Here is a 17,226-nt window from a genome sequence, read left to right as displayed (position 1 = left end):
ATGTTTTCCGTATTCATTCCTCTCTCGTCTCTGAAATTCACTCCCTTCATATCATCATTCTTATTCATATCATCTTCCAGGCATCTTTTCTTTGCTATCTGGATTTAAATTTATGCATTGATTATTTCCTAGAAATGATTATCTATGAGTTATGTCAATGACTCTTCCAAACCAGTATAATATCAATTAACTCGCTCACTTGTTAACATAGGTTCTTTAATATGATAAATACAGACGTTTATCTATCATACCTTGTGGAAATATGCAGAATAATTAAAATTTTATACAGGATTGTTAGACGACGTTCCAAGTTGATCATTAGTTAATGTAAATAGTCCCATTTAATTTCAAATAGAGATATTAGTGTTACTGGAAATTAGTATCAGGTACCTATTTAGTCGATAACGTTGAGGTTAAAACGATTGGAACTTGTTTCTTGTCCTTATGGTGAACTTGGCACAATAATATGGACTGGAAGCCGACCCCAACATAGTTGGAAAATGAATGCTCGGAGGATGGATAGTGAACTTGGCACAATATTTTTTTTTTTTTTTTTTTTTTTTTTTCTTCTTTTTTTTTTCTTGTGGGTAGTTGTGACAGATAGACGTATTTTTATTGCTCCATAATTTAATATTTATTTAAAATTAGAAATTCTACTATTTTCGTAAATACATGTATTGATTTGGCTCTATAACTCACCTTCGCTCACTTTACCACAATAATCACAACATTTCCTAAACATCACAAGCATGGACAACAAACTTGCACAGAGCGTGGTTGATTTGGAGAAATTCTTCAGTTCCCGAATGCAGGAGTATGAAAATAAGCTTCTGAAGGTTGCTGCTGGCAGTGCTCCTAAACATCCTGACCTGGCTTCGCTCTCAACGGAATTCCTGGAGTTCAAAAGTTTTGTTTGTCAGACACTGAAACTTCTGAAAGCACAGACTGAGCTCCTTTCCCGTGCCCTGGACAAACATGAAACTACTATGCGTAGGAAGATCCTGCTGTTCCACGGTGTTCCAGAGAAGACTAACGAGAAGCTCAATGAGACTGTCCTGGACGTCGTTGTCAAGCGCATGAAGGTGGATGATGCCTGCTTGGACATTTTTGAGGTTTGCCACAGACTTGGTGCCTCACAGGGTAAAACCAGGCCTGTGCTGGTACGCTTCAGGGACATGGAGCACCGTCGTGTTGTCTGGGACAACAAAACCTTACTTAAAGGCTCAGGTATCACAATATCTGAGTTTCTCACTAAGACGCGACATCAAGTTTTTGTTGCTGCCCGGAAACATTTTGGGATAAGTAGCTGTTGGTCCGCGGAAGGGAAGATCATCGTCCAAGCGGCAGATAAGTCTCGTCGTAAGATCTCCAATATGGGTGAGCTAGATGATCTCATAGCATTGTTTCCCGCTAGTGCTGATGTAGGGACTGCTGGAGGAAGTTCGTTGCCTTCAGTGCCTAGCATTTCTCCACAAGCTGCTGCCAAGAAGACGAAGACGCTGAGGAAGGCGCGTCGCTAAATGTATATTTTGTCTTGTTTTTTCTATGCTACTTTCCGCTTTAACCTCCTTATTTTATAGTTCCTTCTCGTGTGTTACACTTTTTGTGAGTGCTAAGTCGGTACTTTTTCGACCAAGTTCGGTTTTATTTTTATTTTAAGCCGGTAGTTAGTTTTTTATTTATTTTTAGATTTCACTTCACCTATATAATGTTTTATGTTTGGTTAGTTTGACAATGACAGGACAATTTGACGTTTTGTTGTCACCCTCTTTCTTTTTTTTTTTATAATTTGTAGTATGTTATTCTCATATAGCTGACTGATGTCTGTCCTTATACTTGTGTTGCCACCTTCATTTTTTTTTTTTTTATGCTGTTACTCTCTTTTTCTGACTGATATTATTAATTATTTCTAGTGTTTACTGATTCTTGTGTGTGCGTGTATTCTTTTCTCTTCTTACTGTTTGTTTTACTCTTATGCGAATGGGTGAGTTAAAATAGCCAAGAGTTATTGGTAATTTATTTTTGTTTTGTTAATGTACTTTTATTTTATATTTTTAAGTTGCGTATTTTTATTTATTTATTTTAATATTTTATTGGTATATTTTTATTTGCATGTCTACGTGTGATTTCAACTTAGACGATAGTTTTTTCTCTTGCTCTTCAACTTCCAACAGTTTTGTCAGCGCTGATGGCGACTCTTCTGCTCCCTTGACGTTGGGTGATCAGATCTCCTCACTTCTGTCGCCTTATCCTAATAATTTCAACATAGCCCACATAAATGCTCAAAGTGTTCCTGGTCATCACTCCGACCTTCTGGCATCTATTGACAGTGCGCACCTTGACGCTTTGTTGATTTCCGAGTCCTTTTTGAAACCTTCGCTTCTGTCTGCTCACTATGCCCTCCCTGGTTTTGTTCTGGTTCGGAACGACAGAACGGGAAAGGGAGGTGGGGGTGTTGCCATGTACTTGCGGGCTGATGTCCCGTATAAGATCATCAGTGCTTCCCCTTCATTATACTCGGAATCAGCAGAGCATCTATTTCTTGAAGTTATCTTAAATCACACTAAGATGCTTCTTGGAGTAGTCTATAGTCCAAACCTCCATATTAATTACTTTGACATGTTAGATTCGCTGTTGAATGATTATTGCCCGTTGTACGAGCATATAGTCATGATGGGTGATTTTAACACTTGTCTACTGAAGGATGACAGTCGAGCGCTTAAACTTAATTCTCTTCTTTCTTCTTTCAATCTTAGTATTTTACCTCTCTCTGCTACTCACCACTTTCCCAATTGTACTCCTTCCTTGTTAGATCTTATGATTGTGTCAAAGATCAGTAATGTTTCTTTTCACGGACAGCTTACTGCTTGTTTTTCCTACCACGATTTCATCTTTCTATCTTACAGGATTCGTCCTCCTAAGCGAAAGCCACAGTACCTTTTCCTTCGGAATTACAAGGGCATTGACTTGGAGGCATTGACGCGTGATGCTGATCTCATTGACTGGACCTGTGTATTGGAGAGCACCTGCATCAACGAAATGGTAGACTGCTTCAACCTTAAATTACTACGTTTGTTTGACAGCCATGCCCCCATTCGTCGTGTTAAAGTTAGGAATATTCCGGCTCCCTGGCTCACTCCTGCCATTAAAGAATTGATGGCTAGTCGGGATAGGGCGAAGAGGAGGCTGAAGCGTAGTCCATCTGAGCGCAACCTTTTTGCTTACAAAACTTTACGTAACCGCTGCAGTCGAATGTGTAGAGATGCTAAGAGACGCTACTTCCACAATTCTCTCGATAATCGTAGCTCCTCCGAGGTTTGGAAATTCCTTAAATCGATCGGTATCGGCAAGGCTGAGGCTACTTATAGTGGTGACACTGACGTGTGTGCTCTTAACAATTACTTCTCCTCTCCTCCAGTTCGTTTGGCTGCACACGTCAGAGCCAGTACATTGAGTCAGCTGGCCAGTCTGCCGTTGCCTGATTGTCCTCCATACGAGTGGTGTGCTGTGACCTCCGATGATGTGAAGAAGTCTATTCTGGCGATTTCATCTAATGCGGTAGGTAATGACGATATATGCTCTAGAATGATATCCCTTACTCTTTCCTCTGTCCTTCCTGTTTTGACTCATATTTTAAATTTTTCCTTATTCTCCGGTTCCTTCCCTGATCTGTGGAAAGCAGCGATTGTCATTCCTTTACCCAAAATTGTACATCCTGCTGCTTTAACCGATTTTAGACCCATCTCAATCCTCCCTTTCCTTTCCAAAGTTCTTGAGCATTTAGTTCATCGTCAGTTGTCTGCGTATATATCCAGAATGGACCTGCTGAGTCCTTTTCAATCTGGCTTTCGGCCTGGTCACAGTACATCAACAGCACTGCTGAAGGTCACCGATGATATTCGCCTTGCGATGGAAAACAAATCTCTCACCTTACTAGTTCTTCTTGACTTTAGCAGTGCATTCAACTCTGTTGATTTTGATATTCTTCTCGGCATTCTAAAATCTTTAAACTTTTCCCCTTCCACCCTAAGTTGGTTTGATTCGTATTTAAAAGGCCGTTCACAATGTGTCCGCCTTGGTAACCTTACCTCTGGCTGGTGCAATCTCTCTGCTGGTGTACCTCAAGGTGGCGTTCTCTCTCCTCTCCTGTTTTCTATTTTCATTGACTCTGTCACAAAGGTCATTTCTTCCCACTTCCATCTCTATGCAGACGACTTGCAGCTTTACAGACATTTTCCCTGTGCTGATGCAGAAGCTGCCGTTGCTGCCATGAATCGTGACCTGGATGCGATTTGTGATTGGGCGCAGTCCTTTGGACTGCAAATTAATCCCAGGAAGTCTCAGGCCATGATTATTGGCAGCAGATACATGCGTAGCAGGCTAGATGTTGCGTCACTACCACCACTGTGTTTGAATGGGGTTCAGATTGACTACGCTAATTCAGCGAAAAACTTGGGTGTTACTCTTGATACCTACTTATCGTGGTCAGCTCAGGTCAATGAAGTTAGTCGCAAAGTTCACTATACTTTTCATACGCTGAAATGTCTTCAACAGTTTTTGCCCTTGAAAACCAAGATTTCACTTGCTCAGACTCTCATCCAACCCATTATAGATTACGCTGATGCCTGTTATTTGGATGCCACCGAGGAGCTTTTAAATAAACTTGAGCGCTTGCAAAATCTTTGTATTCGTTTTGTCTTTAATCTTAAAAAGTATGATCATGTTTCACAATTTCGCAAGGATCTCAAGTGGCTCCCTATTCGTCTTCGCAGGAACACTCGCATTCTGTGTCTTTTATTTAATATCCTTTTCAATCCTAAATCTCCTTCGTACCTGCGGGAACGTTTCTCCTTTCTCCGCTCACCTGATGCGTCCTGCAGGACTCATCTCAAATCCTTACTTAAAATCCCTTCCCACTCCACTGATTTCTACTCTTACTCCTTCACCGTGCACGCTGTACGGTTATGGAACAATTTGCCGCCTGAGCTGAGGAGCTGCCAAACTGTTGCTTTATTTAAACGGAAGTTGAAGGAACATTATTTGTCCTTATCATCATAGACGCATATAGTATTTAGTGTATTTTTATATATATATATATATTTTATATATATATTACATATGTAATTAGGTTAATGTTAGTATTTATTTTTAGTTATAGCTTCTTTCTTTTTTACACACTATCTGCATCTCTTCTTATTCTAACTCTCCCATAACGGGCCAGCTGGAAGAAATTTCTCTTGAAATAAGCTGTGCCTATGTACTATATGTTCTATCTTTCTTCTTTTCTGTATTCTGTGTGTGTATCTGTGTACATGAACTATTAAATAAATAAATAAATAAATAAATAATAATGTGTCGTAAGTTAAGAACTAGATAATGCAGTATTTGGAGATGTTTAAAAACTGCTGCACGATCATTTTCATCTACATTTATACCAATTACTGCAGTCTAGTCCGGGATAGAGAAGTAAGTAAGTATAACTCTAGCCAAACATTATGGCGGCTCGCAGCTAATTTCTGAACCATACTCCTCAATAGTCCTCAACCCTCTGATATCATAAAAAATGTTTTTGCAAAACGTCTCATCTCGAGGTTCCAAGCAGCGAAAGTTTGTCGATAACTGTTTATAGAAAATAGTATACTTTGGTCGTTGATTGCAATTATATTGCACTTTTCAAATTAAGGAATTAGTTACGCTAATTACTACAACATACAATATCGGAAACTAAAGAAAGTGACAGGTCGCGTGTTTTTCATTATAATTGGATAGGAAGGTTGCATGCCATGACCAGCAAGTAGGAAGGTAGCTGTTTAATTACTTTGTGCTTCATTTGGAGAAGGTGAGCAATTTAGATCTAATAAAAGGCGAAGAAATTGATCACGGAACTTGTAATTAAGGAAACGAGGTTATAGATTATATTAATAAATAGTTTTTTGACAGTATACATAGATCTGCTGGTTAAAGGATCCGCCTCTTAAATGTGTGGGTTCGATTTCAAGCAAATAACTAAAATAACTTTCCTGGGGTAAATAGGTAAGTATATACTTTCTGGGAGCACCGATTGGACACCGATGACTGAGTAAAGGCGAAAGAAAAGATCTTGGATCTGGACTTTAAACCTGAACTTTAAAGTCTTTAAAATAGCCAATGCGCATTGTGCAGGGGAAGCTCTGCATAAAAAGGTTGATGATGTCGAATTACCAGGAGCTAACTTTATAGACAATCCCTCTCTATTTTTCCCACTTCCCTCTATCCAGATTATTTTCTCTCACTAATTAGGCACACATTTCTAATAGAAACTGCAGTAAGACGTACTGCACAGAATCGCAATGAACAGTTATATAACCGCGGTGTACGCGTAGAAAGCTGTATTTGTTTGTACCCTTAGGACAATCACAGAAACAGACAGTTTTCTCGACACGCATGGTGTTAAATGCCGTTAGTAAATGTTATCGTATGATGTTAGTACTTATAAATAATCGGGACTTATATAATAGATACTGTATATGAAGGTACGATCCCGACATTTCGGCAGAATTGCATCGACCGTAGTCTCTAGTGGACAGACTAGGTCACAGACGGAAAATTTGTAAGTTTGTATGTAGGGGGGTAGTCTTAGGAACCGCTGGTCAAATTTCTAAAATTCGTGCACTGATATATAGCTACAATGTTCCTGAGTGTCATAGGCTATATTTTATCCCGGTACGGGCAGTAGTGCCCGCGGGTCGCGGATGGAACCGCGGAAAAACGGCTAGTTGGTTATAAAGGGAGTTTATGGCCAAGTAACACCCGCATAGGTTGATCAATCATAAGGTTTAAGCAACGATTGGTTAAGGTTGTTCTATGGATATACCATAACAAGTTCCTCCGTGTAGTTCAGAAAGTCTGTTGAATTTCTTGCTCCCAGAGATGTCATTACGGGTAATCAAAAGCCAGAAAGTCTGATCACCAGTCTTAACCATTTATCACATAACTTTATAATTTTCTTTTGTTGTAAGAAGTTTGTGATTTAACACTAACAAAAGTATGTTCATTAAATAAGTAGATACAATGTATGTATACAAATAGCTTCTATAAAATACCTCTATAATAACAACAAACAAACTTGATTACTCATATTACAAATACTAATTTAATAACAATTTTATTTTATATTTATAGTTTTTCAAGCAGTAGGCGAGTTAGGTATTAAATGTGGTTAGTTCAATCATTAAAAATAAACGTGTTGATAAATAAATAAATGAATAAAATGAATCATTGTTTACTACAGTGCTTGCTGAGTGTGTATTTATTTCATTGTTGTGTAGATCGGAAATTCATTCGGTTAACGTAGTTAATTTAATTGTAAAGCTAAAAGTTTGGATATTTGCGACTCTGATGCACAAAACTACAGATTGCATACTGAAATATTTTAATATAGGCAATTTTTTATTCACATGCAGGAAGTAGTTTGATCAGTGTGCAGATAGTTGTAAGAAAACAAATTACAAAGATCTGGGATTTAGCCAGTATCAGACAGACTGAAAACTTTGTTTGAATTTACGAACTTCTTAAAAAATGGCTGACTACAGTTATTAACTAAAAAGGATAATTGAAACTAGAAAGCTACTGTCCACATCCTTACAGACAAAAGAAAAGTAAAATAACAATTTCCCACCAAAACAACACAGTTTTAAAAATGGAACTACAAAACTGTCATTTAACTGTAAAACAGATTTTCGCAAGGATGTGGTGTGGGTCATAATTACACCCACGGCTTTCCTATATATGGCAACACTTGGGCAATCAAAGCCAAATGCAAACTGCATGTTAAGTTGGCATGCAAAATAATTTACACCTTCTACTAGCCATATATGGATGCTTTATGGTTTTCGTCTAAACATTCTAAATTCAAGTTTTTAAAATTCTGACAATGCTGTGTTGAATGTTATTTTATTTAGGTAGTTAATGCATACTAATATTCTAATATCGAAAATATTATGGTAACATATTTAGTATTTTTTTGTTTGTAACCAACAAACAACTGAATCCTTTTATATCCCGGTTCGGGCACTAGTTCCCTTGGGACGTGGAAACTGCAGAAAAACTGCTAATTTTAAATATTATACCCTTGCAAAAGGAGATTGCCACGGGGCAGGTCCCTTTTGTGGTATCGTGTGCCTGAATGGAATAATAACCTAAAAATATTGTTTATTTTTTTGTTTCCAAATTATTTTTTATACAATTTCTTTCACCCTGGGAATAAAGTTAAAATTAATTAATAGTTAAACATTACGTCGACATCCGTTTGATTGGTAAACAAAAAAAAGTTGCCAGATATCAAATAACTATTGAAAATTACGTATTTTAATCAATAGAGTAATCGATATCAAAACAAAACAGTTATTAAAAATAAAAAAATACAATTATTTTTAATTATTATTCTAACTATATTCATGATAAGTCTATATTGTTGAACAGATAAGATAAGATAGATAAGATAAGAGCGATTTTAAATTAAAATAAAAGCCTTACGTAATTTAAAAACTTAAATCGATTTATTAATGATTAAATATAATTGCTCTGGCAACATTTACTTGCGCATGTCACATCACTTTGACGTTCGTTCGTTGTGTGTTCGTGATTGCTTTGTATAATACGTTGAGTTTTGAATTCCGTATTTACTTAGTTATTATTTACGATACGTGCCTTTCTGCTACCACCGAGTTGAGCTAATAAGTTCCTCGCGTACTTACTTTATGTTTTGTGAGATAATTGACTCCTCTTTGTGAGATATTGACTCTAAGTGCTTGACTCTTGTTTGTGCTGTTCTTTGTGAGATAAAGTGCTATTCTTGGAGAACAATTTGACTCTTAGTGAAATCCTTGTGTGATATTGAACTCCCGAACTGTTTTTGTCAGAACTATGTCTACCCCAGCCAGAAGTCGGGCACACCGCCTGTCTTACCGACGCTGTATTAACTGTTCCCTTTTACTAGCGTCTAATTTACGCCGGTATACAGTTGAGGAGTTGAACGAGCAAATGACAGTTCTTCTACGAACTTGGACAACGCCTACACCTGTAAGTTATCGTGTGCATAAACAATAATAATTATTGTGGACAATATAAATATAGTGGTTAAATGCATTATGCAAACTCAAAATAACATTTGATTAGAGTAAACTTAGCACTGTAAACTTAGTTCTTTATGAGAGTTTATGTATTTACAAGTTTAAGCAGTTATAAATATAGAATAGTATAGAATATAATCTTTTCCAGGTAACGTCAGATGATATCCTATGTATTGAATGTTATTTGCTGTTGCAAGAAAGGATATTGTCAAATATAACTGGATCCCACGAGGATATATCACCTGCATATGGTCACTTAAATGTTTGTTATGGATGTGGTATCTCTGTTGCAAGTCGGAGAACCCACAGAGTTGAGTTAGACTGTCCACAACGTAGCATGATTTTAAGATGGACTTTAGCACATCTGGTGAGTATTATTTAATAACATTCTGTATCATCACGCCTATAATCCCCAATCACAAGCGTGACGACGATTAGGCAGAGGTGTACCTAACAGTACACAATACATTTTGTCAGTTATGTTCTAAGTAATAACGGTGAGACCATGCAATCAACCAGGCACAAACCCAGTATTCCAGGCTCTTCTGGTTACTACTCATGAAATCTTAATGGAAATACCCAGAAACCCAATCCTGGAACTGAACCTGAGATCTCATACCCTGCAATTGTGTTTAACATTTTCTAAATAATGTTTCAGAAAAAATGCTGCATAGTTTATTTCTAATTGATGCTATTTTTATTCATATGCTTGCACAATAACAATATAGGGTTTGGTACCTATTCTGATATTCACTAATACCAACTATTTCATTTTAGGTTCCACATTTACAAAAAGTGTGCATTCCTTGCTGGTTAGCAGCAACTCGGGAGACGAGACGTTTGGAGGTTCAAGATTCAAACAGACCTGCAAGGGTCATGGATGCAGCTCTATCTTCATTAGAAGACCCCGAGATACCTGAACCACCTCCAATGCCAGCTCCAACATCTCAACCACAACAAGCATTACGAGTTCAATCTAAGATTAACTCACAAAAGTATAAACGAGTTGCTGCAGCTTCTCGTCACTGTATGTTTGTAGGCTGTGATAATGATGAACGTCTTTTAGTACCTATGACTATAAAGGAACTGTTGTTATTGCAGTACAATATATATATACCTTTAAATGCTAGAATCTGTCATCACCATTTATATAGCAATCAGTGGGATGAACTGACTACCAACCTAAATGACTTTACTAGCTTTCAAGTTGATGATATATTTTCCATACTGGAAAGAGCTTCTCAAAGAAGTTTAGATTTTAATAATATTGCAGCAATGGATGCACATTTACGCCATTATTGGCTGGGACTTACAGAGATGCAGTTTAATGAAATATTAAATAGCCTTCCTACTTTACATAATAAGGTTAGAAATCCTAGCCTTGCATTAAGCACATTTCTTGTTAAACTTAGGACAGGGGACAGCAACCAAAGACTGGCAACTCTTTTTCAATTGCCACGATCTACATTAGAAAAAAAAATGAACATTGTTAGGGAATGTTTAAAAGAACATTTTGTACCAATGCATTTGGGAGTTAATCACACTAATATACAAAATGTGGCCTCACGTAACAGGACTATTCCTGAAGGTCTATTCGGAGACAGTAGCATGGCTCCAGATTCTAAACCTGCTATTGTCATATGTGATGGTACATATGTTTATGTACAGAGTAGTAGTAACTACAAATATCAGAAACAGACATATAGTCTACACAAATATAATAATTTGGTTAAACCCTTTTTAATCACATGTTGTGATGGATATATTTTAGAGTGCATTGGACCATATGAAGCAACAAAAAATGACTCGACAATCATGAGTGATCTATTTCGTAATGAAAGTGGTCCAATGCGCTCATTTTTTAGACAGGGGGATGTCTTTATATTGGATAGGGGATTTAGAGACGTGATCCCTGAACTCCAAAGCTATAATTATAAAACATACATGCCTGAGTCATTATTGGAAGGTGAATTTCAATTGACCACTGACCAAGCAAACAAGTCTAGGTGTGTGACTATGTGTAGATGGGTAGTTGAAATTGTAAATGGTCGCATCAAAAGAGACTACAAACTGTTTCGACAAGAATATTTTAACAGAGCATCAACACACCTTATGGATGATTTTAAAATTGTTTGTGCCCTTTTGAATAAATTCCACCCAACAATTGAAGATAGACCTGACGCTGCAGAGTATGTGCAAATTGCTCAGGCGAGATTAAACAGTAGTAATTATTTGGGGGAATTTATTCGAAGGGATAACATCAATAGGAGACGTACGGTTTTCCAAAACATAGACAGCAATGCTCCCCATTTAGATCATTTTCCAAGATTAACTTTAGATGATTTAAGAAGATTTGCATTGGGATCTTACCAATTAAAACAGGCTAGATCCTATTATGGGGAGCACATAAGAAGTAATGGTACTTATAATGTTGAAGTAAGCAATGATGTCTTGGAAGAGGATTTGCCCTTAATATTGGGTCAAAATAATTATTTAATTAGGACTAGAATTAAGTCCCGCCATGTGAGCCATAAAACATATTACTCTTATTTGTTGATAAGTAGAGATGAAGATCGGGCAAATTCTTTAGAAAGTATCATTGCTTACTATTGTAACTGTCTAGTGGGTAACCGTACGGTAGGGTGTTGTGCTCATACTATGACAGTATTGTGGTATTTAAGCTGGGGCCGCTTCAACAATGTGAGTGCTCCAGCTCAATCTTTGGACGAAATATTTTATGAAGAATAAATAGTTTATTCATGTTTTGTTTTTTTTTTATTTCCCTTGCTATTACTAAAATAATAATAACTATCAATAACGGTAATTATGAGTCTATACTAATATTATAAAGAGGAAAGATTTGATTAGGTAGGCTATAATTTATCCGGGTATGGAAAGGTGTTCCCGGGGACGCGGGTGTAACCGCGGGAAACACATAATAACAATTCCATTACTTTATGCATAAATAGAGACATAATTCCATGGTACTGCTATTTACAGTACATATTTCTATGCTCATAGTGATCTATAGTCCATGTCAATTTCTAATTATAACCTATATTCTTAAAACAGAAAAATAATGATATCTCTTGAACCAGGGTGAATAAATGAAAAAAGGTTTCTGATTATGAAAATGCAATGTTTTTCCTATTAGTTAAAATAAAAATCTTCAGGGCACAAACATTTTTCACTGGGACCCAACTTCCCTTACAAAACGGGCAATCTCCTTTGTTTACAAGTTTCTGGCAAATACTATTTGCACTCCTTACTTAATCTCGTTAAAACAAAGTAGTAGTAGTAAGTAAAAAAGTTTAATTCGTCGTTTTTATATCATTTTAGCACTAATTGACTCACTTTTCATCTGATTCATAAGAATCTTTGCCAACTTTTTAATTCAAGTAATTAGTCATGAATTTATTTTTAATCTGTATGCTCATTTACTTTATTTACTACCTACTTTTGCGATAATTTTAATAACTTTTAACATATTAACAGAATTTTCAAAACAATCTGATACACTAAGTACGTTTCGGCGTCATGCAATATTTAATCGTTATTAATAATAACGAGCACGTTTATTTCACTAAAGATCATTATCACCATAACAGAAAAGTAAACTTTTAAAAAGAATCGAGGTCACTCGCCGAAAAAAATGCATCGACAGAGAATGACAATACGAAAAAAAAAGGTAAAAACAAGATAGGTACGAAATGTAGACAGTGTCACGCGTTTTATCAGCGTCAGATACCGGGAAAACAATATAAAAACAACACTTACCTCTATTTATCCATCGATTATTACAGCACTAACATTTTAGCGCTTAATTCACGAAAATATCACAATAACAAAACCAAACTCAAAATTCACGGGATGATGACTAAACTCAACTTTTAATGTGCAAAATATTTGCAATACGAATTACATATGAGATATCACAGTTACACACAACACTGAACGGTTCTCGTGTTAATTAATGTACTAATGTAAACAAAGGACGGCGGCGTTAGAAAAGTTTTTAATTGAAAATAAAACGTAAACAAAACAAACAAGCGAGACGCACCGATTAGTACCGAACTTCGAACTGATTGGAATAAATGACGTGAGTCGGCTGGGTTGCTATTGCATATTTATAATTTACAATTTACTACCAACCTAAAAGATAAATTCCTAACAACGAGGGCTCAAAAAGTTACTATATTTTCAAGCGTAAAATGAAACCGTTATGCTATAAATTAAATTTAACATTTCTCAAACCTTACTTATTTGATAATGTTTAGAATTAATAATCTGTATCTTGATTGAGTGTTTGATAAGTAAGAATAATTCATTATCTCATTTTATTTACAATAAAACTTGTATTCCATGTATTTGTTTTTTTTTTTTCAAATATTATCATAAAGGAGCCAAAAATTTTAAACCCTACAGCATATAAATTAGTTTTAACTGTGACCAAATTAGTGTAATATTTCCCTTGAATTTGGTAAATATTTTGTGTAGGCAACACAGTTTTGACGTTCAATGCAGCCAACCACACAGAACTTAATATTTTTAAATACGCCAAGGAAACTGATATTATACAGCCAATCTATTAAGTTTACTTATGTTTAAGAGAACTGCTTGATTTTGATTTTGATAATTGATATTTAAATATATTAGAGTGTTTAGAATAATCTATCTTCTAGTAGAATGGACTATTTTTATGTGACAGGGGCAGAGCGATTGTATACTTATGAACCCGGAATGCTGTATTCTGGGGGTGGAGCATCACCAGCATGGAATAAAATCAAACCGAATTTAGGGCACCTTATAAATATTTAATAAGTAAGCATGGCCTTGAAAGACCCGACAAAACCTGAAGTAGCTGCCAAGACGATATGTCGAAGTCCTTAGCATAACTTACCGGAGACACAATTATTTTTGTAACTAAATATAAAAAAAACTGTTCCAAATTACAGTGTCCATATCAAATAAATTATTCTCGTGTAACGTAGGTACCTATCATAATATTGTTTTTAAATCGTAGGACTCCCCGATTAAATACGCATTATGACGAAGATTGAGATGAAATGTAGTTTGTTTTTTTTTACATTTTCGAGTTAAGGCACAGCAGAGAGGCATAATAATTTTTGTCTGTTGAACAAGAAATGGTTAAAATATTAGAACTTTTATATTTTTTAATACGATTTAAGTTTAGTAGATAAGTACATACTTTATTAGGCGGATACTTACTGAGCTAAGTTTTAAACACAAATTAAAACCGGCTAAGGTGAGAAACATGGCTAGAAGTCATTAAGAAAATGCCTGGATTAATTTCTGAAAGTTTACGCCGTTAATTGCTAAACTTTGATGGAACAACCTAAGTACCTATTTAACGTTTGTGATATTAACTAAGTCAGTATCTAGTCAGGGAATTATTTTTAAAATCATAAGAGTCCACATAATAATCGAACTGAGAAAAGGGCTAGAACACGGTGTCACCACCATTTATTTTATGAAATTGTTCGCTTGCTAGCGCCATCTGCTATGAACTAGTACTGAACAAAGATTACTTTTGCAAGCAATAGATGGCGCTATTCTCAATCGCATCATTTAATTTTCAATTTCAGCGGATGCAGTATTTTTTTTTTAAATGCTACTGCTCCATCTGCGTTAGCGTTAACGTTAATGTCAATGGCCAACTACACGTTACTTAGGGCATTAAAAATGCGTGTTGATTACACTTAGGTTACAATTCCGCAAAGAGTTAATCCCTCATGAAGTCACGCGTTAACACACATTAAAGAGGTTAAACTCAGACACACAAAATAATTCTAAAAACTAAAGCTTTCTCATTTGACCATTCCATTATCGTGCTCGTAAAATGCAGTTACCGCTTAAACAAAGTATCTACACTCGTCCTTGCATGCGTGCAATGAGATGGCATTAATGTAGCCAACATCACTTAGCGCGCTAAGCTACGCACTAAAACCCTTTGACGTGTCCAAAAACCGACACCCGAGTTATCGCTTAACGTTTAATGCTATTAATAATGCCATTAAAACGTTGGCCACATCAAAATTTTACGCGTTAAGACGCAGGTGGAGCAGGAGCTTATCAATATTGAATGTTTTATATAAAATTATGTATGACTTTTTGTTGTACTAACGGTCGTTACTATTATTCTTTCTATGTTTTGATCTGTTTACTAGCATCAGCATCGATATATTCTGTAGGTACTTACTAGATAGAAGAACTATTTTGTCCCACTGAAATGTTGCTTACACCTTGCACCTTGCATTTGATATCAGTTCATCCGTTACTCTAATTTTGACATAGCTTCAGATTGGACGTGTACTTTGTGGAGCAGCATAATTAATTTGTCAATTCTAATCACGATGCATGATGTCAATCTGGGTCCCGATTCTGCTAAATTAATAATGTGAAAATTTAATAACAATTGAATCACAATAGCAGTTTTAAATCTAGCGGGCATTCTGCTACTAATATAAGATCAATCGTATTCCAATGACATTCGATTGGTTTGTCATTGGTCTGCCATTTGGTCTAGGGTATTCTGCTCTATAATCATATTGCAATCGTAAATCATTTGCAGACAGTATGACTCATTATTGAATCACAGAAACGGATAAAACTTTTATTTAAAATAAAAAATTGCGGAATGCCACATACGCTTCAGTTGTAATAGAGTCGTGATTGGATCTCAGTCGGAAGTGAATCGTATGTCGCTTAAGCAATATTAGTAGAATCGCGCCCCTGGTCCTTTATAAAAATTCTGTTAGTAGGTAATACAAAATAAATGTTACATTTTGTCCAAGCGATTGAATAACTATTATTTTCACTATAAACTATAATTCTCATAAAAGTAATAAAACTTATATTATTTGACTTTTTAGTTTCTCTATAAAACATAAATAAAATTACTTGTAACAATATAAATTGTTTTTCATTGCTTTTTTAGGTTTTTCAATTTATAGGTGCCTGTAAACCCCCTCTTTGAGGAGTGGCTCGGGAGGAGTCACGGCGCCCTCACGTACCGCATGACGCAGGTCCTCACCGGACACGGTTGTTTCGGGAGGTACCTGCACCGCATCGGTCGTGAGGAGGCGCCCGGGTGTCACCATTGTGCGGACAGCCCCGAGGACACCGTGGACCACACAGTCCAGGTGTGCCCCGCTTGGGAAGGGCACCGCCGGGTCCTCGTCGAGGCTTTGGGCGGCGGCGACCTCTCGCGTCCGGCCCTGGTTCAGGCCATGGTCCGGGGCGAGAGGGAATGGGATGCCGTCGCCTCCTTCTGCGAAGCGGTCATGCTCGAGAAGGAGGAGGCGGAACGCCAGAGAGTTCGAACCTCTCATCCCGGCCGCCGCGCTGGACCAGGTAGACACCATGGGCGCCGGGTGTCGCGAGATGACTCCCGGCCACCGTAGGCGTGGGTCTGTGGGCGGTGAGTTCGGGTGGCTCATCGTCACTCTGTCTTTCTAGACGACAGACCCGTGTCGACGGCGCGCGTTGTTCCACGCGCTCCTCAAAGAGATGTCAGCAACCCCAGCGGGGCCCAGCAGGGCCAAGGCCTGCCGGGGCTGCGGGTTGTTCGAAAGAGATACCGCGGCCCTGGTACATAAAAGGCCTATGACGGAACACGACGATTTTAGTCAGTAAGAGTCTGACACTCCCTCACCGCTGCTAACCCACAGCGGGAGGGGTCATTTGATGATTTTACGTCGCTAAAAAAAAAAAAAAAAAAAAAAAAAAAAGGTGCCTGTAAACCCTGAAAAGGAAAAAGACTAGGTACGATTTGCTTTTGAACTATTGAACCACCGATGCGAATGCATCGATTTTGATAAGCCTTAGTTAATTTTATCTATTTCTTTAATTAATTAAATTATCACTAATTCATCACTAATTTTATTTATTCAATTGATTGAATGAAGGATTATCAGTTAGAGTGACTTATACCTATCTACTGATACTGATGAATTATACCTACTTTTCTGCCGTTAATAATTTAGGGCACTGCCCGAGGAATAGGTACCTACCCACTTATTATTCATATCAAAGAGTCGAGAGGGGATGTAATTAGAAGCCCACAAATGCAGATGAGACTGAAATAAAAGATATT

The 17,226-nt window shown here is 36.9% G+C and overlaps 2 protein-coding genes across 2 annotated transcripts in view; one reads left to right on the top strand and one right to left on the bottom strand.

Annotated features, from left to right (window-relative positions):
• The window catches only part of LOC124642968 (pleckstrin homology-like domain family B member 2), a 123,521-nt gene extending 110,326 nt beyond the window's left edge, over positions 1–13,195 (bottom strand). Inside the window, exon 1 of the mRNA XM_047181792.1 lies at positions 12,888–13,195. The gene's annotated coding sequence lies outside the window, so the exon portion shown is untranslated. The remainder of the gene's footprint in view (positions 1–12,887) is intronic.
• On the top strand, positions 8,131–11,875 carry LOC124642969. The gene is made up of 3 exons (XM_047181795.1): positions 8,131–9,060; positions 9,259–9,477; positions 9,888–11,875. Exons 1-3 carry the CDS (start codon positions 8,905–8,907, stop codon positions 11,856–11,858), a joined length of 2,346 nt encoding a protein of 781 aa, XP_047037751.1. The 5' UTR covers positions 8,131–8,904; the 3' UTR covers positions 11,859–11,875.
• Positions 13,196–17,226: the final 4,031 nt, after the last annotated feature.

This window comes from Helicoverpa zea, chromosome 26 (assembly GCF_022581195.2).
Source record: "Helicoverpa zea isolate HzStark_Cry1AcR chromosome 26, ilHelZeax1.1, whole genome shotgun sequence".
Lineage (NCBI taxonomy): Eukaryota > Metazoa > Arthropoda > Insecta > Lepidoptera > Noctuidae > Helicoverpa > Helicoverpa zea.
This window is presented reverse-complemented; position numbering and strand designations above follow the sequence as displayed.

Bases quoted from the DNA above. Each gene is read 5' to 3' on its own strand.
- LOC124642969 (XM_047181795.1), top strand. From the start codon at position 8,905: ATGTCTACCCCAGCCAGAAGTCGGGCACACCGCCTGTCTTACCGACGC. The intron at 9,061-9,258 runs GTAAGTTATCGT...AATCTTTTCCAG, and splicing joins CTTGGACAACGCCTACACCT to GTAACGTCAGATGATATCCT. The intron at 9,478-9,887 runs GTGAGTATTATT...ATTTCATTTTAG, and splicing joins GATGGACTTTAGCACATCTG to GTTCCACATTTACAAAAAGT.